The sequence below is a fragment of the Capra hircus genome, chromosome 1 (genome assembly GCF_001704415.2).
Source record: "Capra hircus breed San Clemente chromosome 1, ASM170441v1, whole genome shotgun sequence".
Classification (NCBI taxonomy): Eukaryota; Metazoa; Chordata; class Mammalia; order Artiodactyla; family Bovidae; genus Capra; species Capra hircus.
Genome location: NC_030808.1, coordinates 67,427,750 through 67,450,644, shown reverse-complemented (window position 1 = coordinate 67,450,644; position 22,895 = coordinate 67,427,750). Strand labels below are relative to the sequence as shown.

Below are 22,895 nucleotides of genomic sequence, written 5' to 3'. Positions count from 1 at the left end.
TGCCTTAAGGTCACACAGTTAGCAAGTGGCAGAGCCAGAGCTCCCACCCAGGTCACCTGACTTCAGAATTGTTGCTCTTAACCTGAAGGCAGAGATGTTTCTGGACCCTCAGCCTCAGCAGCATACCCCCATGCTGCCCTGGGTGGCCTGCCTGACCCCTTTGCTGTAGGTCAGAGAGTGGAGGGGAGCAAAAGGAACTATATCCTAAACCAGCCCTACCACCTGCCTCACCCATTCAAAGTACAGTTCAGTAGCTTTTAGTGTTGCTGGGTTGGGTTCTCCCACTAACTCACTAGGGCTTCCCTGGCGGCTCAGCTGGTAAAGAATCTGCCTGCAATGCAGGGAGACCTGGGTTCAACCCCTGGGTTGGGAAGATCCCCTGGAGAAGGGAATGTCAACCCACTCCAGTATTCTTGCCTGGAAAATTCCATGAACTGAGGAGCCTGGTGGGCTGCAGTCCATAGGGTGGCAAAGAGTCGGACACGACTGAGTGACTAACACACTTAGTATATTCACAGCTTGTGCAGCCATCATTATAATGGAATCGTACAGCATTTTTGTCACCCCAAAATGAAATCGTGTACCTGCAGATCATTGGGTTTAAAAATTCGGTGTCAAGAACCCTTAGCAGCATGGTATTCTGAGTGCTGCGCCACCCTGCTGGGCTTCCTCAGGGAGCCATTCTGCAGAGAGCAGCAAGATCAGGCTTCCAGCCCAGCGCATTGCCTCCCAGCACTGGCCACTCCCACAACCTGACTCCCAACCAGGGCGCCCATGAAATCTAAGATGATGGCAGTTTTTGCCCTTTTCTGGGGAGAAAGCCCATGCCTTCAGCCAACTCCGAAAGGGCCCATGACTCATAAGAAGGCTCCAAGACGGCAGTGAGGGCCCCTGGGGACTGTCACAGTGCTGGCCTTCTTACCTGTCCCAGGGAAGGGGACTGATCCACCTCCCCTGTATGGATGGGACGAGGGAGACTCAGTGAGAGGTAGGGCTCCCCTGTGCCGGTGTCACCCGGACCACTGGTCCCTGGGCCCACTCTGCCCTGGAAGCCATGCTCCAGCGCCTGCCTTGGCTCTCCACCTCCCTCCCCTCTCACATCTGGCTGACAGCCTCTAGGAGCTGCTGCCTGAGGGCTGTTGGTTGGAAGCCGAGGCTGTTTTTGGTCTTGCACGTGTCCCTTGGTGGCTGCTCCACGGGTGAGCAGGGGAACAAAGTGATGGCAGGGCCTGTCCTGGTTCCTCATTTGTGGGAGATGGTTGATCACAGCCTTCAGCTCTCACCAGCCTGACCTGTTTCGGGCCCTCAGATCCCAGGCCTCACCAGCTGCAGACCCCTCAGGCTGATCCCACCCCACAAGTGTTGTTCTGATTCAGCAATTCAGCAACTCCTCAGAGACCTGGATGGACCTCAGTATTAAGCTTTGGCCTTGTCTGGGCCCAGGGTCTGAATGGGCATCCAGGCTGGTGCTTTGTCCCCCTCCCCACCCCCTGAGACCAGAATTATTATCCTCGAGGCTGATGTGTCTGAGTGTGCCCGCCCTACTCCTTCCTCTGCCCCTTTACCGCTGGTGAGTTGAAACAAGTCCCTTCCTCCTCCAGTCACCAGGGGCTACCCTCACTTCCAGCCACCAATACTTGGCCTCCATCCCAAGGCAGAGGCAGCAGTGAGTCGCTTTGCCTGGCGCAAAAATAGTGATGCTAAATTTAAAAGAAAGAGCAAAATAATAGATGCTGACTGTCTTGGATTAATATCTGGGGACAACAGAACAGACATTGACCTCTGAGATGGCCTGGTTTGGCCCCTTGGACAACTGTCCAAGGCTCTGAGGCCAGAAGGGATTCCCCCCAAAGTACAGGGGGAGGCACAGCCCCTCATCTGAACCCTTCAGATGAGGTATGTTGTGGACTGTAAAGTTTTCCAGCGTTTAAAAGGTTATCTCACACCTCGGTGCAATCTGGGCAGCACCTGATAATGAAACACAGAAATATTTCTGCAGCAAAATGTATGACTAGTCACAGGAAGCAGGACAAAGGTGATACTTCACATCACATCAGTAGATCCATTTGGCCACCAAATAAGGCAGTTCAGATGTTGCCACCACATCAGTTGTGAAAACACTTTCAGTTCTCAGGACTCTGAATTTAAAGTTGCAGATCCAGGAGGATCTGGAGCCTGCACTTTCAGTTATGGAGGGCACCACACACTGGGGCAGGGGGTGTCATATCATTGTTAATCATCACAGTAAGCCCACAAGAGAAAAGACTTTGCATGCAGGGAGACAAGCTTAGGGGCTTCCCTGCTGGCTAAGATGGTAAAGAATCTGCCTGCAGGGCAGGAGACCTGGGTTCGATCCCTAGGTAGGGAAGATCCCCTGGAGAAGGAAAAGGCTGCCTATACCAGTATTTTGGCCTGACTGTATAGTCCATGGGGTCGCAAAGAATCGGACACGACTGAGCGACTTGCACTTTCAACAAGCTTAGAGAGGTTGAATAAATGGCCAAAGTCACACAAACAGTCCATAATGAATCAGGGCTGAAGCTCAAATTTGCCAGAGCTGGAAGCCCTGCTCTAACCATTGGGCACCACTGCTGAAACTGGTGATATTTATCCTGCCAGCCCCATCTCCTGGTTTCTACCCAGGGCCATTCACATCACAGTATAAGTTGCATCAGCAGAAACATCCCCAGACCCGGTTTCACCTGAGATCAACTCAGACTGAAGAGAGGCTGTGGGGGGCAGCGGGGGGCGGGCGGGGCCCAAGGGAAGGCGGGGCCCGGGGAGGGGCGCGGGGCCGGGGAGGGGGCGGGGCCGGGGAGGGGGGCGGGGCGCTCAAGCGGCCGCCCTCTCTCCGCAGTACTTCACCTACAGCGTGCTGCTCAGCCTGCTGGCCTGCTCCGTGTTCCTGCAGATCAGCTGCATCGGGAAGCTGGTGCTCATGCTGGCCATCGAGCTCATCTACGTGCTCGTCGTTGAGGTGCCCGGTGTCACACTCTTTGACAATGCCGACCTCCTGGTCACGGCCAACGCCATGTAGGTGGCACCCGCCTGGGACCCCAAACGGGGTCTGGAGCATTGCAGAGAGACAGGGAAAACGGAAGACTGGGGCCGCAGGGGGCTTCCAGAGGAGTGTCCTTTTGTCCCAGCTCTGACCACCTAGGCAAAAACAGCAGAGTGTCTTTTTTCTTTCCCCTCATCCCTCTCCCAGTGATGAGGGTGGCCTCAGGGCTACTAGGTCCCCTGTGCTGCCTCCAGGCTCTTACTCAGTCCTGACTTCAGGCTTCAGTGATTCGTTCCTCATCTGTCCCAGGCAGTCTTTGATGAGCTATCTTCACCTCACTGCCCTTGCAAACACAGACCCAGAGGGGTCAAGGTTCAATAGAGCTGGAAAGCAAGGTGCGTGGGAGCAAAGGAACAGCCTCGTTATCTGTGGGCATTTGTCCTGCCTTAAGCCAGACACCTGGACATACTTTATCTCTTTCATCCTTATGGCAACTCAGCAAAGTAGACAGGGCCTCCCTGGACAGTTGGGTAGTTTGTGCACTGCTCAAAGGCTCCTGACTGTGATGGTGAGCAGCCAAGAGGTGGCACGAATGAAGATTGTGCCCCAGGCATTCTAGCTGGCAGTCAGCCTGGTCAAATGGTGACAGATGTCAGATGTCCCAGGGAGGTGGCTCTGAGGGTAAAGAGCGCTGATTTGGGGTCGAATTGAGTTTGAATCTCAGCTTCAGACACATTTATTTGGCTATTTTTCCTGACTCTTCCATTATTTTTTCCCCGTAGAGTGGAAATAATAATACCTACAGTAGTAATACGTGTGTAAAGTGCCTGATAACAGTACCCCTTTCTTCCCATTACCATCTCTGCCCCCACCCCCCAACACACGCATCAGGAAGTGCAAAACGTGAGAGCTGACAGACATGTGTCCCTTGAGAAAATGCAGCAAACCGTGCTTCCTCTGAGTTAGAGGAAGGGCTTCATTCATCCATCTACCCAGTCACTCAGAAATATTTACGGAGCGCCTGCCCTGTTCCAGGCACCAAGCTTGGCAGTGGAGGTACAGTCATGGATACCGTCAGCCACAACTCCAGTGTCAGAAATGATGTCACCTTCTTGTGCAGAGAACGTCACCTGAGAAAATGAAGATGTTCACTTTCATGCACTGGAGAAGGACCTGGCAACCCACTCCAGTGTTCTTGCCTGGAGAATCCCAGGGACAGAGGAGCCTGGTGGGCTGCCGTCTATGGGGTCGCACAGAGTCGGACACGACTGAAGCGACTTAGCAGCAGCAGCAGCAGCAGCAGCAGCAGCAGCAGCAGTGAAGGGTCTAAGGCAGATGCAAGGAAGAACTTCTCAGGGGCCGTGCGGGGCTCTGGGCAGATGACAGGGAGACTGGAGCATGGGGAGCAGTGCAGTGTGCAGTCCTGTGGGGACGGGAGAAGGAGGAAGTCGACCCTCCACCCAAGGATGGGGCAAGAGCGGGACTCTGCCTGTCTTTCTCTCCTGCCCTGCCCCTTCCCTACAGCCCCTCCCCTCCTCCTACCAAAGTAGCCCCGCCCAGAGAGTGGAGGTCCTTTTCTGGGTTGAGAAACCCTGGCCTGGCTCTAGGGCCGCACTGTTTACTAAAAATCATGCAAACCACAGAAGTAATTTTAAATTTTCTAGTAGCTATATTAAAAAGCAAAACCTGCAATTAATTCTAATAGTATATTTGTTTAACCAATATATTCAGAATATTATTTTCATATGCAGTCAGTTTTAAATTATTAATGAAGTATTTGATATCTTCCCACACTAATTCTTCAAAACCTGGTATCTATTTTACACTGATAGCACATCTCAACCTGTACTAGCCACATTTTAAGCTCAGTAGCCACATATGGCTAGTAGCTACTGTACTGGACAGTACAAGTGTAGTGTTTCTCCCCTAGGTGGCAGCAACAGGCTGGGGTGGGAGAGGGGACAGGCTGCTGATCGGGTAGGGTCCCAGGAAAGGACCGGATGATTTGTGGTCCTGGTGACCAGATGCTAATAGGGACCAGGCTTTCTGCAAGCCTCCTATCCTGAAAGTGTCCTTGGATTGGGGAGAGGGATGCTGAGGGGATGGCAAAGGAGCAGCAGTTGTGGGGGCAGAAATATAAGGCATGGGGACACAGAGCTGGGTGTAAAGGGTGTAGAGGGGGCAGGGGAGGCAGAGAGGCCTGGAGGCTATGAGGCAGGGAGCAGTTCTGAACAGCCCTCTCCAACTCCTGTTCACAGAGACTTCAACAACAACGGGACCTCCCAGTGGTGAGTTGAAGCTCTTTTGTCTGAATTCCCTCATACGACCCCTGCCTGCCAGAGGCCACCAGCTCAGGCCCCCAGCCCAGCAGAGAAAGCAGCGGCACACAGGTGGGAGGGGGCCTTGGTGGCAAGGTGGGTGATGAAGGAGGAGGCCCTTCCCTCTTGAAGTACCAATGGGGCCTCCCTGGGTAGGTACCGTTCTTTTACTATCTCCATCATCCCAAAATGACTTACAGACTCGGGACCAAGATTATCAGGCCTCAGAGGCCATTCCACAGGCCTCCAGCTCTCCCCGGGGGCGTACATGAGACCCCAGGCACAGGAGAACACGTGCCCCTTCTGCTCCCAGAGGGAAGGAGCAGAAGCCAGGCTTGCAGGGTTGGTTGGTTAGGTCTTGCCTCTGGGCTGCTGCTGCACAGGGAGTATGCAGCCTTCAAGGTTTGGGCTCTTTGCTGGGGCAGGAGAAGGGTTTGGGACAGCTGTTTTTTATTAGGAGTATTAGTAATGTTAACAGAAATATAATCAGATAATAATTGCTACCAGTTTTGGAGTTCCTACTGTTTCTCAGATACTATACAGGAGTTTGCATACAGTATCTGTAATTCTTGCCACAATCTTGAAATGTGGGTATTGTTATCCCATTCTACAGGTTGGGAAACTAAGATTCAGAGAGCTTAAGAGATTTGCCCAAGGTTGCCCAGGGACAGTATGGCCTGCCTGGCTCCCTTGTTACAACCCCTGTCTTGTCAACTGAGAGAGACCTGGGATGATACATTGCCTTGTAAGACAGCCCAGTTCATTTCCTGTTGTAACCAGAGGGAAGCACCCCAGTGATGCAGGGGAGTGAGCCTCAGTGGAGGAGTAATGGCTGCTGGGCTGCAGGGCAAGCAGGGGCTGTGATGGGGCTGTCCACCAGGAAGACAGCACACCTCAGGCAAAGTTAGAGCAGGAGGGTGAGGAGGGGCGAGCAGAAGTGGGAGGAAGACAAACAGGCCTGAGTGGCCCTCGGAGCCTGGCATGAAGCGTGGGGCCTCTGCCTCCCGCCTGCAGCCCTGAGCATCCGACCAAGGTGGCGCTGAAGGTGGTGACGCCCGTCATCATCTCTGTCTTCGTGCTGGCCCTGTACCTGCACGCCCAGCAGGTGGAGTCCACTGCCCGCCTCGACTTCCTCTGGAAACTTCAGGTGGGTGGCCAGGGGCTGGGGCGGGGCGGGTGGGGCATGGGAGGAGGTACCCAGGCCTCTGGGCACTTTCTGGGCTGGGCTGGGCCTGGGTTCTGCACCGATGAGGTGTCCTGCTCAGGCCTCATCCCAATTGCCTGGTACCCTGTGTCCTGCTGAGTCTGCCAACTGCTCTCTGGGGCCAAGAGGCAAAACTGCAGAGCTCCAGGCAAACCCACCCTCGACAGTGCCCAGTCCTGGGACCCTGGTGGACAGACAGGAGGAGAGGAGGGGAGCAGGGGGTGGGCAGTTCCAGGGCCTCAGAGGCCTGAGTGTGGGAGCTGGCACCAGAGGCATCTGAACAGGGCTCGACGTGACCAGAACTGGACTTGAAGCCTCCTCTAGGGGAAGACAGCTGGAAGGGGCATCAAAGACCATTGACAGGAAGTCCAGCCAGGTGGCTGTGCCCTGGCCTTGATGAGCAGTGATCCAGGCAGGGGCAGAGGTGCTGGGTGCTGGGTGCCCTGGTGGAGCTGAAATCCAGCCAGCACTCGGCTGTCCAGGCTCTGTGCCCTGAAAGCTGACTGTGCCCACCTGGAGGAGGGGGTGATGCTGGGCCATGCACAGAGTGCTCCAGCTGCTAGCAGCAGCCCCTGGGTGGCCCCTCACTACCTGCTGAACCACCTCAAAAGGTGCAGGAGAGGGTGCCCAGGACCTGTGAGAAAGCCTGGCTTTAGATAGGAGTAGGGGCGGGGCTCAGACCTGTTGCTCCCTCCCAGCCGCTTGTAAGGCATAGCTTAGCCTGGCCTCTTTGCCTCCTCTGGCCTGACTCCTGTGTGCAGACCACTTCTCCAGCTCTCTGTAGCTTGCTTAGGCTTTCTGCATCCTCAGCTTCCTACTAATGTCGAGATTCAAGTCTTCGGGCCAGGGCAGGAAGCCTTGATTTTCACTGGCTGCTGAGTGAAAGTGGAGGCATCTAGCTGCCCCTGCTATTGGGAGTTTTGTGTGAGGTCTTGCTGAGGTCCACACTGAAGTCTCTGGTGGGAATGCCCTGAGGCTGGGGAAGCATGTTTTCCTGCAGAAGGCCCCTCCTAAACCCTGGGTCGGGAGGGGCTTCAGGGATACCCACTGTGAGGCTGCATCTTCTCTTCTCAGGGAGCGGCCTCCCAGCCTCCTCCCCACTGGTTTGCGCCCCTCATCTTGGGGAAGCTCCCAGGAGGCCCCCAGCTCTCCCCTGGGGGCTGACCAGACTCTGTGGAGCCTGAAGCCAATTTCCCTCCATTCCTGTGCTCTCAGCCCCCACCTCCCCCATGAGCCCTCCAGAAGCCCCTCCCAAGGTGGTTGCTGCTGTGTGACTCAGTTGTATTGCAAAGACCCCGAGAAAGGGGTGGAGGCCAGGGAGGGGGAGCCTGCCACTCCGCTTCCTGTGACTGACTACCCCTTCACCCCCCACCCCCGGACCCTGTCCAGCTCGTGAGGGTACAGGGTCAAATGGGGGCTCCCACCAGGTTTCATCTGCTTTTAGGGGGGAAAGTTGTAAAAAATTATTTTTAACTTACAGAAAAGCTAAAAGAACAGTGTAAAGAGCTCCACCAGCCCATTCGTCAGATTCCCCAGCCATTTTTCTGCATTTGCTCCATCACCCTCTCTTTTCTGACACAATGCCCCAACCCACCCCCTCAGTTCCCCAGTGTCTACCTCCCCAAAGCAAGGACACTCTCTGCATTATTCCCATGCAGCCCCCCAGACAGGAAATCAGCACTGTCCACCCACAATACATCCGCTCACAGGACCATTCGTGTTTGGGCAGCTGTCCCAGTTCTGGCCCAGGACCCCCTCCAAGGTACCCTGTGCATTTAGTCATTATGTTTCTCGCCTTTGCCCCTCAGTTTGCCAGTCTTGAAGAGGTCCTTGTTCTATAACCCTCCGAATGGGGCCCTTGATGTTTCCTGTGTCCAGACTTGGGCCCCGCCTTCTGGGAGGAAAACCGTGGAAGTGACGCTCACTAGCCACCCCTCAGGGCATCACCTTGAGGGTTCCTCTGTGTTGGTCTGTCCCACCCCTGGCGACGTTAACCTTGATCACCCTCTCAAGTGGACATCTGCCAGATTTCTCCACTGTCAGGTCCCCATCTTCCCTTTTGTACTCTATTAGCATTTTGTGGAAAGATACTCTGGCATTACTCCAATAATCGGATTCCCAGCAAACCTCAGCCAGCAGTCCCAGCATCCGTCACTGCCTCCTGCCTGCCGGGTGTGAGGGCCTGTGTCTGCCATTCCTTCTGCACTTGCTTTTTTTAAAATTGATTTATTTGGCTGCATTGGGTCTCAGCTGCGGCCTGCAGGCTCTTTCGTTGCAGTTGCGGTGTATGGACTTAGGTGCTCCACAGCATGTGGGATCTTACTTAGTTCCAGGAGTTGAACCCATGCTCCTGCCACTGCAAGGTGGATTCTTAACCACTGGACCACCAGGGAGGTCCCCCTTCTACATTTGTTAACCGACAGTCTCCTTTAAGGCAGAGCTTTCCTTGTGTGTGTTGGTTGCTCAGTCATGTCCAACTGCTTGCAACCCCATAGACTGTAGCCCACCAGGCTCCTCTGTCCATGGCATTTTCCAGGCAAGAATACTGGAGGGGGTTGCCATTTCCTTCTCCAGGGGAACTTCCTGATCCAGGGATCCAACCCAGGTGTCCTGTATTACAGGCGGACTCTTTACCGTCTGAGCCACCAGGGAAGCCCAGAGCTTTCCTTATCCTCCTCTTATTTACTTCATTCATTTATCTACATCAGCCTAACTCATAGATTCCTGTCGAATTCAGTGGGGCTTACACTCTGCTCCTCTCATTATTTATTTTAATGTTTCACGCGTCCTGGCTCTGGTCAGTGTGTCTTCAGGTTGGATTCCGTGTTCTTTGACACGTTGCCATCATTCTTTGGGCATTTTTTTACTTTCTGGCACAAGATGATGTCTGGGGCTCATCATGTACTTGCCCTTCAAAGTGCCCCAATTGTTTTTAATGGAGAAAGGTGTTTAGAAACCCAGATCAGGGCACCCCGTGTGCTCACTGTTCTAGGTCCTCTCTGTGGACAAAGATAGGAAATGTATATAAGTATATAGAAAATACACACATATACACGTAATATGAACGGATACTACTGCAGTAACTGTCAGTTGATATTTAAAACCATGAGTTGGTAGCAGTACCCCCCTTCCCAATGCAATACCTCAGGCATCTTTGTAGCCTTCCTCCTTCCATGCATGCAAATATTGTCGCTGGCAGTGAGAACTTCCCCTTCTATTTCTTTCACATATTTACTCATTTGTTCGATGGAACTGGCCTCCCCACCACCCCAGCCCCCTACTCTGCCCCACCATGCCCGCTCCCCGCCTCAGTGTCCTGCTTCCTTGCTGGACACACCACATGTGGCGCTCCCTCCTCTGATCAGGTCCTTCCTCAGGCACAAGCACTCTGTACAAGGTTGTGAAGGAAGGGAAAATTGACAAGGAAGTGGCTGGCCACTCCCCATTTTGCAAAAATGCGCATGTGTGTGAGTGTGGGGGTGAGCGTGTCTACTTGTCAGGCATGTCTGCCCGCCTCTACGGAAGCATCTCATGATGCTCCCGCATCCTTCCATCTCCCATCGTCCTCCAGCGCTTTGGGGAGGGGTAAATAATAACCTGAACACGGGGCCCTGATGGATGAGTGATGGTCTGTTGCCCCACCGCCAGTCTTGCCTAGCAGCCCATTTAGCTGTTGGGTCTGTGGTCATGGTGGATGGGTGTGGTGCTGACAGGGAGGTGGGGAGCCTGGGGTCCTCAGCTTCCCTGAAGCACCTGCACAAGACACACAGCTGCATGGCCCTCCTCTGGGCCTTAGTTCTCAGGAGAACCCATTCTTGTCTCCTCCCATAGCCTTGACCTTATTAGGACCAGCAAGCACCTGTGAACCTGCCTGAGCAGAGCCCAGCCTAGAAGCAGCTGCCTGTGCTGGCAGCTGCCCACACGTCTTGGGCAGAGCTCCCAGAGGTGGCAGGTGCACCTGACCACACCTCTGTGCTTGGCTTCTGTTCCCAGCAGCAGCTGTGCTCCCCGTGTCCCCACCCCCAGCCTCCACTGCCTGACACTCTGGGCAGATGCTCTCTGGGAAAGCATTCCTGCCACCTGTGGGCTGATCAGAGGAGCGGAGGTGCTCCTGGGTCCCCAGGCGTGTGGTCTCCGTGGGTGATAGGGGCAGGAGTGAGGGCAGCCTGGTGCATCTTCAAAGCAGCTGGGGCCCCTCTGCGGGGACAGCAGGGAGGAGAGGGACTCCCGCACCAGCCTTCTCCCGCTGGCACACCTGTTCCAGAGCAGAAGCAGGGGGCCCTTATTTATGGGAGTTGTTGTTGTTTAGTCACAAGGTTGTGTCTGTCTTTGTGACCCCATAGACTGTAGCCCACCAGGCTCCTCTGTCCATGGGATTTTTCAAGCCAGAATACTGGAGTGGGTTGCCATTCCCTTCTCCAGGGGATCTTCCCGACCCAGGGTTAGAACCTGCATCTCCTGCATTGCAAGATTCTTTACCACTGAGCCACCAGGGAAGCCCACTTTAGGGGAGGGGATGGTCAAAGTGTCCCACCCCACAGGAGCTACCTGGCAGGAAGATAGCATGTGCCCGGTGGACCCCCCTGGCATCTGAGGGTCCAGGAGCTTCCTTGGGTATGACCCACCCATCCCAAGAATTAGGTGGGTCTTCTCACCTCGTCCCTCAGCTTCCTCCTTCCCCGCTGGAACCAGACCTGCAGCCCTGATGGGTGTAGCAGCTCCTTCTCCATGGGCAGCCACTGCCCACCTGGAGACCCAGGGCCCTGAGAAATAGTCCTGGCCTTTTTGGAGGTTCTAGCTGCAGTGAATAGAAAGGCCTCCATGTTTAGTTAAGGAAGGCCCAAGAAGGCTGGCTAAATCTTTCAAACAGCCCTGCTAATGATGCTTGGCCTGCCTGTCTGCCTGCCTTACCTACACTGTTACCTGCCCCCATTGAAGGGACCATTCTGTTTGCTGTTGAGGGGAGGGAGCAAGCAGACCCCCCTTCTGGACCCCTGTGCCCCTTGAACACTCTGGTTAGCTGGCTCCTTGCACACCAAAGTGCAGGACTACCTCTGTGCTTCAGCTTGTGGGCCACTATTGGCCTCTTGACCTGAGGGTTCTGCACTGTCCCTTTATCCTGGATGGTGAGTTTGTCCCAGGCCCTGGACCCAAGCTTGGGGACATCAGTGATGTCCCTGTCCTGCCCAGGTGGCACCTCGAGGCACGTGCACCCTCTGGTCCTGGGGTGAGTCAGCTCTCGGGGAACCAGGGAGACCAGGCAGGGCTCTAAGCAGGTTTCCCTGCATTCAGTCTGCTAAAATGATTTTTATCAAATTGCTTTTCTGTGTGCGTTTCCTTATACAAAGAGGCAAATGGACAATCAAGGTGCACTTGGATGGCTAGAGGGCCGTGCGGGCGCAGGTTTGAACCAGCCTTTTACCCTCCTGCCTCCTTTTCATCTGGGGCAGGCAGGATCCATCCAGCTTCTCCTCTGGGACCTGTTTTCACTCAGGGTCCCTCCTGCAGGATCAATGCTCTCATAGGTGTCACTTTCCGAGAGGCAGGAGGGGAGAGTTAGCCACTTACAGAGCTCTCTTTTCTGATGGTCAGAGTAATAGATGCTCTTTATTGAAAACCTGAAGTAGAGACAGCAGTGAGGATGCAGCTGGCACTTGCTGAAGTCTTGGGCCCATGTGGGCACGCAGGCGGGCTGCACTGCCTTTTTCTAAGCAGCCTGCTGCTTGCCCACCCTCTGACCGGGCCCTCTGTCCCAGGCCACAGAGGAGAAGGAGGAGATGGAGGAGCTGCAGGCTTACAACCGGCGGCTGCTGCACAATATTCTGCCCAAGGACGTGGCCGCACACTTCCTGGCCCGTGAACGGCGCAACGACGAGCTCTACTATCAGTCGTGCGAGTGCGTGGCCGTCATGTTCGCCTCCATCGCCAACTTCTCCGAGTTCTACGTGGAACTGGAGGCCAACAACGAGGGCGTCGAGTGCCTGCGGCTGCTCAACGAGATCATCGCAGACTTTGACGAGGTGCAGCTGGGCCCCGATACCCCCTTTCCCATCACCAGTGTGAGTGGAGACATCAGGTGCCCTGACTGTGTCCCAGGCACTGCCAAGGTGCCTGCGTGTATTTCTTCCCCATCACCATGTCACAGTGGGGAGGCCCAGACTCACAGACATTAAGCGTCTTGCCTTGGGTCACTGCCTGTAAGTGGCAGAGCTGGGGTTTTAGCCTCAGCTGCCCCATCGAGGCTCCGCCTGGCTGACTCGCCAACCACCCTCATCACCTGCCATTCCTCTTGTGCCATCTCAGGCTGGACAGGGCCTCAGGCTGGGACTCAGCATTTGAGAGAGTCCAAGGGAGGAGGGATTCCCAAGCTAAAGGAGGAGGCGGGACCAAGTTGCAAAGCCTTGAACAGCAGAAGCAGAAGCAAAGAGATTTTCTTTGTTGAGTACCTAGTGTGCGCCAGTAGAGCAGTCTCGGTGCTGGGAGCTCACCATGTAGTGAGTGTGAGAGGGACAAGCCCAGCAGGAATGCAGGGGCCGGGGCATGGAGCACAAACACTAGAGAGATGGTGGAGCTGGGACCAGGCAGTGTCAGAAGCAGCCCCCGAGACCCCCGGGCATTGTGGTTACTGGAGTTGGCTGAAATGGATGTGGACAGGCTTCCAGCAGATCCTGGAGACAGGAGAGAGTGTCCTGCTGGACAGCAATGAGGAGGTTTCCCTGGGAGGGCTGGGGACCTTAGCCAGCAAAGGGAAAGGTGGCTGCCAATCCATATTAGGGGAAAAAGCCCCAGAGGTGACTCGTGACCTGGCCCCAGGGGCTTTTGTATGTGGCTGGGCTCATAGCCCACAGCCCCTAGAGAGCCAGCGGATGAGTACTGGAGGAGGCCTGACTGTTGGGGAGCACCGAGGCTTTACTCTGAGCTGGTGACAGAGATGGGCCCCTCTGTGTGAACCGGGGTGAGGGGCTGTGCTGCTGCACTCCCCCGCAGACCTCAGTACTCAACTTTGGGGTGACCCAGGTTTGGCCTCCTTCTTCCCAGATCATTAGTGAGGACCGGTTCAGGCAGCTGGAAAAGATCAAGACCATCGGCAGCACCTACATGGCCGCCTCGGGCCTCAATGACTCCACCTACGACAAGGTGGGCAAGACCCACATCAAAGCCCTGGCCGACTTCGCCATGAAGTTGATGGACCAAATGAAGTACATCAACGAGCACTCTTTCAACAACTTCCAGATGAAGATCGGTGAGCCTGGCTCAGAGTGCTGAGGGCTTGTGGGGGCTCCCCAAACCCCCTCTCCCATCCTGCTTCCAAGAGCCAGTCCAAGGAGGCTGATGTTATGTCCCTGCCCAAGGGGCAGGGTTGGTGCCCGTCACACAGCAGAGCTCTCCCAGGGCCTAGACGTGCCTCCTCTGCGTGGTGGTGAGCACGGGTCACCATTTTCCTCAGTTCCTGCCTTTTCTACCCACTATGCCCACCAGAGAGGCTTTGAGGGGGATGCTGTGTGCCAAGGGCACAGGGCTCCCCATGGGAGAGGCCGGAACTCAGGAAGGGGTTATTGCTGAGTTCTAAGTGGTTTCTATGTGTGTGTAAGCAATATCTAGGTGATGTGAAGGTTCTTCTAATCTACACAAACTGGGGAAAGAAATGGTGAGGATGGGAGATAAATTGAGTCCACATATCTTCCTTGGATTCCTTCTTTGTCAAATGCTTTGGCCCTTGTTGGGTGGCTTTGAGGAGCTTTGTAGATGCTATGGTATCTGGGGGGCAGGACTGCTGCAGGAGAGAGGCGAAAGTTCTGAGCAGAGGCCCTGGGCCAGTTTCAAAACAGGCAGAGCTATATACTACTTGTTTAGAAAATCTTTGAACCAAAACCCTATATAATTTTTTTCAATTTCTGTATTTATTATTTTATTTCTTAATTGAAGTATAGTTGATTTACAATATATTAGTTGTGGGTATGCTACTGCTGCTGCTAAGTCGCTTCAGTCATGTCCAACTCTGTGCAACCCCACAGACGGCAGCCCACCAGGCTCCCCTGTCCCTGGGATTCTCCAGGCAAGAACACTGGAGTGGGTTGCCATTTCCTATGCATGAAAGTGAAAAGTGAAAGTGAAGTCGCTCAGTCGTGTCCGACTCCTAGCGACCCCATGGACTGCAGCCCACCAGGCTCCTCCGTCCATGGGATTCTCCAGGCAAGAGCACTGGAGTGGGAGGCCATTGCCTTCTCCGGTTGTGGGTTTACAGCATAGTGATCCAAGTAAAGTTATTATAAAATATTGGCTATGTTTCCTGTGCTATACATCTTCTTTGTATTCCTTTTGTTGTTTATTACCCCAGTCTTCTATTCTGATGCTTTTCAGCTCTACAGAAGAGCTGCAAGAATAGTGCAGGGAAAACCCACGTACATCAGCACACTTGCCTATTGGCTCCGCTACAGCATCCACTAAACGATCTGAGAAACACAACTCTGTGTTGCTTGATAAGGTTCAAGGTGTCTCAGTGGCTCGTTTCGTCCTTATCTTGTCAAGGATACCCAGGCTTTCAGAATAAGTTACTTTTTCAAAAGAAACAGCTTTGTCAAGCACTGCTCTCTACCTCTTGAGGATGGTGGAGATAAAGAATGCTTTCCGAAAGAGCAGTCCTTTGTCAAAATTTTAATGTATTATCAGCTCCCTCCCAGAAATGTCTCAGGCCAAAAATGATTCAGATTTCAAATTTTTAAAAAAGGAACAGTGATTCACCAACAAAGATACTGGTATTTCAGTTCTCAAAATTAGCACATTAAACTGAAATATGGATTCTTAAAAGTCAATATTGTGTTGTGAAGGCCTCAGGAGATCTTTTGTTCTGGCCTGAGTGCTGGGAACTGGCTTTCCCTGAGGAGCTGGCTGTGCGGGCTGGTGGGCACATGCCTGCAGACTGGACCAGGTTTTCATTTTGCATCAAGTGCTGGAAACCCAGACCAGAGCCAGCTGGGGGTGGCACAGAGCCGTCTGTGCTTCTGTGTAAACATCACCCCTGGTCTCCCATGATTGTGCCTCCTTGTTTTTCTTTCATTCCACCTCCCCACCTCCTCTGATTTGCACTTCTCTCCTGGCATGTATGTTTCTGTGAGCTGCCCCAGCTCCTGCGCTGGACCAGGACTGGGGATTGAGTGGCAGGCAGACAAGGAGCTGGGCAGGCAGCTGGGAGCCTCGTGTGGTAGATCCTGCCCTACAGAAGCATGATGTCTTCCCTGGGAAGCATGGCTGTCACCAGTGAAGGTGACAGCCCAGCCTGGGAATAGCATGTGGGGTAAAAAGCTACCTGTGGTTTGATGGGCCCAAAGAGGAGGTTGGTGGAGGGAAGAGTTTTGAGGACTGATGACATTTCTGATTTAGTGAGTAGTCGAGGGGTGTGTGTGGGAGCTTCTGCTGTGTTTGTGGCCTCACGCTAAGAAATAGTTAAGCCACAATTAGGCTTAATGAGGCCCATCAGGAGAGACAGCTTATGTGATAGGAGGGAGTGCCCTGGGCCTTGGAGATGGGGCAGAAAATATCGAGAGAATGCTGGTTGAGGCAGATGTGTCTGGGAAGGACTTTGCTGGGAGAGGAGGAAGGGCATTTGAGGTAGAGACCAGCACAGCAGAGGCTCAGGGGCGGGGCTGCTCAGTGTTGTCTTGGGCAGGTCTAGGAAGGCAGACAGACTGGAGCAGAAGTGGGGGAGAGTCCACACGGATGCGGCAGATTACTTCCCGGCGTCAGTCACTGCAGCATCACCACCCTGGTGCAGAAACCGGAGGGTGAATTACTTGAAGAGAGCAGACACTGGGCAGGGAAGGGGGTTAGGAGGCAGGTTCTGAGAATGAGAGTGGTGGCACCCCTGGGACAGAGGAGCAAGGCGAGTCTGGTATGCTGAGTCTGAATTAAAGGTGGAAACTTAAATGGCACTGGGAGAGGGGTGATTAAAGAAAGGCAACCAGCAAATGCAAAAGGCCACTGGAAGCCTTAAAGAGGGCAGTCTAGCGGTAGATTTGCAGGCGCTGAGAAGTAGTGGCTATTGGGTTCCTGTGGTCTCGAGTTAGCAAGTGTGCGATAGGATCCAAGCAGTGGCAGCTGTGGGGTTAGGTACAGCCTCAAGCCAGAAGGACCCTGGGTGTCTTCAGGCCAAGAGTCAGGGGGAGAATCTGCCAGGAATCGGGGGAGGAATGGTGTCGAGGGCAGGCAGGAAAGAGTTGGTCTGAACCCTGATGAGAATTCTGACTTCTGTGCCCTGCAGGGCTCAATATTGGCCCCGTGGTGGCGGGCGTGATCGGAGCCCGCAAGCCTCAGTACGACATCTGGGGCAATACGGTGAACGTGGCCAGCCGCATGGACAGCACCGGTGTGCCCGACCGCATCCAGGTGAGTGCAGGAGCATCCACCTCCATGTCCACTGGGGGACCTCTGTGTGATGCTAAGCGGGCTTCCAGCAGGCTGCTCACAGTTCCTAGACAGAATTTCTGCAGCCTCATTTGAGGGAGATGCGGTGGTTGGTGCTGATGCAGTGGAAACTTGGAGAACACAATTGTGTTTCAGGCTCTCAGTACCTTGGACAGATCTTCTAGCCTGCGCAAAGCCCTCTACTGGCCACAGGAGGAATTGTGGGGAATGGCACAGCCAAGCCAGGAGTGCTAACGCCACGCACCAGGCACACAGAGCAGTCACAAGGCAGATGGCTGTAGGGAGCAGGATTTGCTAAATGGAGCTCAGAGCACTCAGGGCTTGGTTTGAAAATGAGACAAGGCCGCTGGTCCCTGGATGGTGCCCCCACCAGTCTTAACAGCTAAGGAGCCTGGCCAGAGACCTGGAGACTTTCTCGTCTCTTCGTCCTGTACAGGCTGGCGCTCTTTAGCTGCTTTTGTTTTTCTCAGACCTTGCTTGATCTGACAGAGAGAGGCTCTGAACCATGGAACCTCGGTTAGCCTTCCTGGTCTCGGTTTTCCCAAGTGCAAACTGGGCCATTTTTAAGGTCCTTGCTCACACTGACGCTGCTTAACCGTCCCCTAACTTCACTCCCCCGTGGGGCCTCTGAACAAAGGGACTGACCCCAGCACGGCCCTGGCTGGCCTGTGGGTGTTGCCTGAGGGGCATGGCCAGATGGCCTCTCACCTCCATCCTGGGGAGGGTGGCGGGGGGAAGAGAGTGGGACAGAAAGGTGGGAGTGGGGGTCCTGAGGAGAGATGGAGAGAGAGGAGGAGTGTTTACAGAGCTTCAACCCCCCACCCCCCCCACCCACACACACCCACACACACAGATGTGAGGGGCTCAGTCAGTAACCGACAGCCGGGCACCTACCTTTACATAGGGCTTACCTTTCACAGAATATGCTGCCCCTTCCTGGCTGGACAGCAGGTGTGGGTGGGGGCCCCAGCAGGGGTGCTGGCCATGCTCAGAAACGGCTCTTGGATCACCCTGTGCTGAAGCTTCAGTCTCACTGCTCCCCGTCACCTCTGCTTGGCCCTTTGCCCTGTGGTAGTGTCCTGTCATTACTGACACTGCCTGAGTCCTCCTCTGTGTTCCAAAAGCTAAAGCAGAGGCGGGCAGCACAATCTGAAGTGAATCCGGGCCCTAGCATTCACCAGCTGCGAGACTTCAGGCAAGTGGCATAGGTTTTCCGAGCCTGAGATCATAGTTCTAACCTCATAGGAAGATGAAATGAAATCAGCAGTGGTTCTCAAACTGTCTGTGATGGAAAACCAGTTTCTAGAACTTTCTGAACGGTCTGGAGTGAGGCTTTGGTAAAACACTTGAGCGTGGATTGTGGGGAGTGGGAGGGCTGTGAGCTTCTGAGCGCTCCCCTCAGCTTCTGCGGCTCTCTCATTGTGGAGGATGGCGATAGGCAGTGCATGGCCACAGGCGCATCAGGGGCTGGCCACCCCACCTGGCCGGGAGTGGGTGCTGCCTCCTTCTGGGTTCTGAGGCCCTTCCTTGGGGGAGCTACCCCACAGTGAGGCTGCCACCCACCCTTCCAAGTCAGGGGCAGTCAGGTCATGGATGGCCTGTCCTCTCTCCTCCTTTGCCTCTTAGGTCACCACAGACATGTACCAGGTGCTGGCCGCCAACACGTACCAGCTGGAGTGCCGGGGTGTGGTCAAGGTCAAGGGCAAAGGCGAGATGATGACCTACTTCCTCAACGGAGGGCCCCCGCCCAGTTAGCAGCCACCGCGGACGCCAGGCAGCCTGGCCTCCAGAGACACGGCGGAAGCCTCGCTCCAGCCCGCGAGGCCGCCTGAGATTTCCCACTTTGACTCCAGAAGCAGCCTCTGCCCTTGCGGGCGGGAGGGCTGGCGGTCTCCGTCCAAGGCCCGGGGTGCCAGCGTCCTGCGAGCACCAAGCTGACCAAAGATGTCTCCCTCTGTTGAAAGCGCCGCCGCATGCGGTCGGAACCTCGAGTTTTCTGACTGATGGGAGCTGCCGCACGCGGAGAGGAGCGGCAGGAGGGATCGGGCTCGGCAGGGCAGGCCGCCTGGGCGCAGGACCGCGGAGCTCGGCCTCCGGCGGGCGGGAGGCGGTGCCACTCTGGCCGGGGCCCGGGGCTGCTTTCCTATGTGAGCCTTTACACTTCAGACCGAGGCAGCGGCTCTGCAGGCCTCTGCAGGAGTGCTGGCTTTTGGATGGGCCGTGGCCTTCATCGCGGGCCCCTCCCACAACCCACAGCGGTGCCCCTGGAGGGGGCAGGACTAACTGCGAGGGGGAGGCCAGAGGACTCGGAGCAAGGAGTGGTGGTTCTGAGAAAAAAAGAAAATATTTATTAAATAAAACAAAACACGTTTCTGTGCCCTTCTTTAGACTGTGCTAGTTGTATGCGTGTAAGAGGCCCACAAGCAAACCAGGATGCCACTGCGGAGGGAGGCCAGGGATCCCAACTTGTCTTTTTGTATTTTTTATTTTGTATTACTGAAAACCTTGGAGATCTAACAAATATACCAAATTCTATATTTTGTAAACTCTCTATATTAGAAAACAGCTGTGCACAGCAGGGCATTTGTGCTCATTTGTACTGTATGTATGTTGATGTGTGTACTGGAGTGTGTGTGTGTGTGTGTGTGTGTGTGTTTATGCTGTGGAACTGTTCTCATTCAGGACACCTGTTTCCCTCACCTCAGATTTTCCCAGGTCCAACCAGAGCAGTGAGTGTGTCCTTTTGGGGTTCCATATGTAGGAAGATGCATGCACACGTTACCCTTTCTCCCTGTCTCTCTCAGACACACACACAAACTTGTCACCTCTATTAAGTAAAATGCAAACAGAATAAAAAGAAAACAAACGCCTCTTTCCCATCTCAGGCCGAGCTGGAGTCAAGGGAAGCAGCCTCAACCCGTGGCAGCCAGCAGGGCCTCCTTCCACCCTTCGGCTCCCAGAGATGTCAGCTTTTGCTTCGGGCAGAGAGGGAGCCTCTGCAACCCTGACAGCTCGGCCGGCATGGTGGTGTGGGGAAGGCTGGGCTGCCTGGCTTTCGACGCTGGCCAAGGTGCAGGCGTCTCTCTTTGGAGATGATCCCTCAGGCAAGGAAAGGATGGGGGCTTTGCTCTCCATCTACAAACCAGACAGAGGAAAGTGGAGGCCAATCCATGGGCCAAAGCCAGCAGAAATTTCATTTTGTCTGATTTCATTTGTGGGGGTGGGAGCAGTCAAATACACCAAGAAAAATTTCTATTTTTTACATCCTATGAGGGAGGCATTTGGAAAACGATATACTGTCATAGAGACCTTATTCAAACAGAATCCTTGGGTCCTGTGCCCAGATCTCTTCATTCCGTCTCAGGGCAGCATTCTTCTCGCCTCCCATGTGAGCTTGAAGGAGGTGAGGAGGCAGCTATATGTCAGCTGCAAAACGTTACTTTGACACCCCCCTGCACCACCTCTCAGTGGACACTAGCCCCGCCCTCCCCTTTCTGCACACCACCTCCCACCCCAATCAAGCACAGTTCTGAGAAGCAAAGCTTATGGGCCTAACCCCGGCAGCCTTAGCCTACCTGTGCTTTTGCTGCTCCACCCTCTGAATTCTGCATCACCCCTGCACCTGCCGCAAGGGGCTGGCATTCTCCGCGGTGTTGTATTCGAGTCCCTGACCTCTCCATGCGGCCCGCCAGTGGTGCTGGGTTTTCATCTTGCTCCCAACCTGAGTAAAGTGTGTGCTGGTTTCTCCAGTGTTTCCCCTGTTGGTCATGGACTCCCTGCCTCGTGGGGCCCCTCCCTCCCATCCCGGCAGTGACTGGTGACCACGTGCAGTGCTAGCTCTTCATTCCCTCCAAGGAGTGTGCACTCTTTTTACCCATGCTCTTGCAAAAATGAATACAATTATGATTTCCCATGGAAATGGAAAAGTCTATTTAAATAATTTAACTATTAAACACTTTCACTGGTAATGTGTCCTGGTCTAATTTGTGTCTTGGGCGGTGGGCCTGTTTCCAGTGGGAAGAACAGTGCTCTCAGTGCAGGACAGGTCCTGCAGAGGACATCTCAGAGGGTAGAGAGCGCCCCTGAATGGGGACAGTGCACTGCTGTGGTGAGAATGTTGGCCAGACTGCAGTCACTGTGGCAGCAGGAGGGAGAACACTGGTGACCTTGGACGTGCCAGGGTGCAAGAGGCCACGGGATGGAGACATAGGGAGGGGGACCAAGGGAACAAGCAATGAAGGATGGAACCAGAAAGATCCAGGAGCAAGGGGAGGATGTTTTAAAACAGGTGAGCCAACTGTGTTTCAAGGTTAAGGGAATGAAAGTTTGAAAATACAAGAGGGAACACAGATCATCGAAAGGATTCAAGTAGGTGGCAGTGGGGGAGATGTAGGCAGGAGGTGAACTGACCTGACTTGGATAACTAGGGATATTTATCAGGCAATCTGTCTGCCAGAGCCTAGGAAAAGCACCCTACAAACATGGCTTCATTTAATCCTCCGGGCCACCACATTTCACTGAGGTTGAGTCATCTGCCTAAGTCCACACAGCTGGTAATTCACAACCAAGATTCAAGCAGGCTTGTCTAGTGAGCCCACACAGATAAGTAACTTCACATGTGTCCAGGACTCCTCCTTTCCCGAGAGAAAGGGAAAGGTGGTAGGAGGGCAGGGGACCCTTCTCAGCAATTCCCAGCTGCTGCACCCATTAAATGCAGGGTTATATTTGGCTTCAGGAAATAAAAGCAGAGGAACTTGGTCAAATAAAATTGAACACAAGTGAGAAGGAAGGCACTATTGAAAGATACTTCACTGGGGTTCATTGCAATAATGGCCACAGAGGGACACAGATGTGGTATTCCCGGTTCTAGGTAGGCCTCCTATTCCAAAGAGAATAGATATCATCAGGAATTCAAATAAGTGTGGAAAAGAATGTAATTACATAGAGCTAAAGTTTATTTATAATTAATTCATTAGTTATTTTTGGCTGTGCTGGCTCTCCGTTGCTGCACAGGCTTTTCTCTAGTTGTGGCAGGCAGGGGTTACTCTGTAGTTGCAGAGCGCCAGCTTCTCACTTCAGTGGCTTCTCTCGTTGCAGAGCATGGAAGATCCCGCATATCTTGGAGCAACTAAACCTGTGCACCACAACTATTAAGTCTGTGCTCTAAAACCTGGGAGACGCAAATGCTGCAGCCCGAGCATTCTAGAGCCCACGCTCTGCAACACAGAGCTAAATTTTAACTTAGAGATCTTTCAGGATCTTTTAGGAGTGCAACCATGGGAAATCATCAGTTAAATCCATTTCACCTGTAACCTGCCTTCACTAATCATTTTAACTTGCTACAAAAGTCTTGGGTGTCCTCCAATCTGCCTGTAGCCTAAACAATGAGATATTGGCCCGAGTTGTTTTCCAGAAACTTAAGAGTTAGCTACGTCCTGTTCGAGATGGGCCAGCCAGCTCAGACTCTTAACCACAGACGCCTCAACTAGGCAGGCACAAGTGACCTTTTGAACAGGTAGAGGCCTGTAGCTTAGTTATGCTTGTGCAGAATGAGGATTTTTGCACCTTTTTCCAGTCACCTTTCCCCACATTCCCTCGTCCTCCAGTCGCCCTGTTTCTTTATTGGCTATCCTATATCAGTACCCCACGTCTCTTGCACTGGGGAGGTAGATTTGAGATGCCTTCTCCTGTTTCCTTGCTTGGCTGCCTTGCAAATAAATCCTCAGTTTGCTGCAAACCTTGGCGTCTCAGCATTTTGGCTTGCTGTTCTTCAGGGAGGATGCACCTGATCTGGTAACAGGTTTGATGAGCCTGCAAGAAGTCCAGAGGGAGTTCCTGCCCGTAGTTTGTCAGCCCCTTGCCCGTATTGAGAGCCTGTGAGCAAGTTCAAGCAGCTTCTTGGGCCATTTGTTCCTAGGGCTACTCACCCCGATCTCCTCAGGGAGGGCCA

The 22,895-nt window shown here is 53.9% G+C and overlaps 1 protein-coding gene across 1 annotated transcript in view; it reads left to right on the top strand.

Annotated features, from left to right (window-relative positions):
- Positions 1–20,913, top strand: part of ADCY5 (adenylate cyclase 5) — a 157,872-nt gene extending 136,959 nt beyond the window's left edge. Inside the window, exons 15-21 of the mRNA XM_018045751.1 lie at positions 2,858–3,033; positions 5,260–5,289; positions 6,334–6,466; positions 12,280–12,543; positions 13,562–13,766; positions 16,782–16,906; positions 18,572–20,913. Of these exons, the coding sequence (XP_017901240.1) occupies positions 2,858–3,033; positions 5,260–5,289; positions 6,334–6,466; positions 12,280–12,543; positions 13,562–13,766; positions 16,782–16,906; positions 18,572–18,700 (1,062 nt within the window). The 3' untranslated portion in view covers positions 18,701–20,913. The remainder of the gene's footprint in view (positions 1–2,857; positions 3,034–5,259; positions 5,290–6,333; positions 6,467–12,279; positions 12,544–13,561; positions 13,767–16,781; positions 16,907–18,571) is intronic.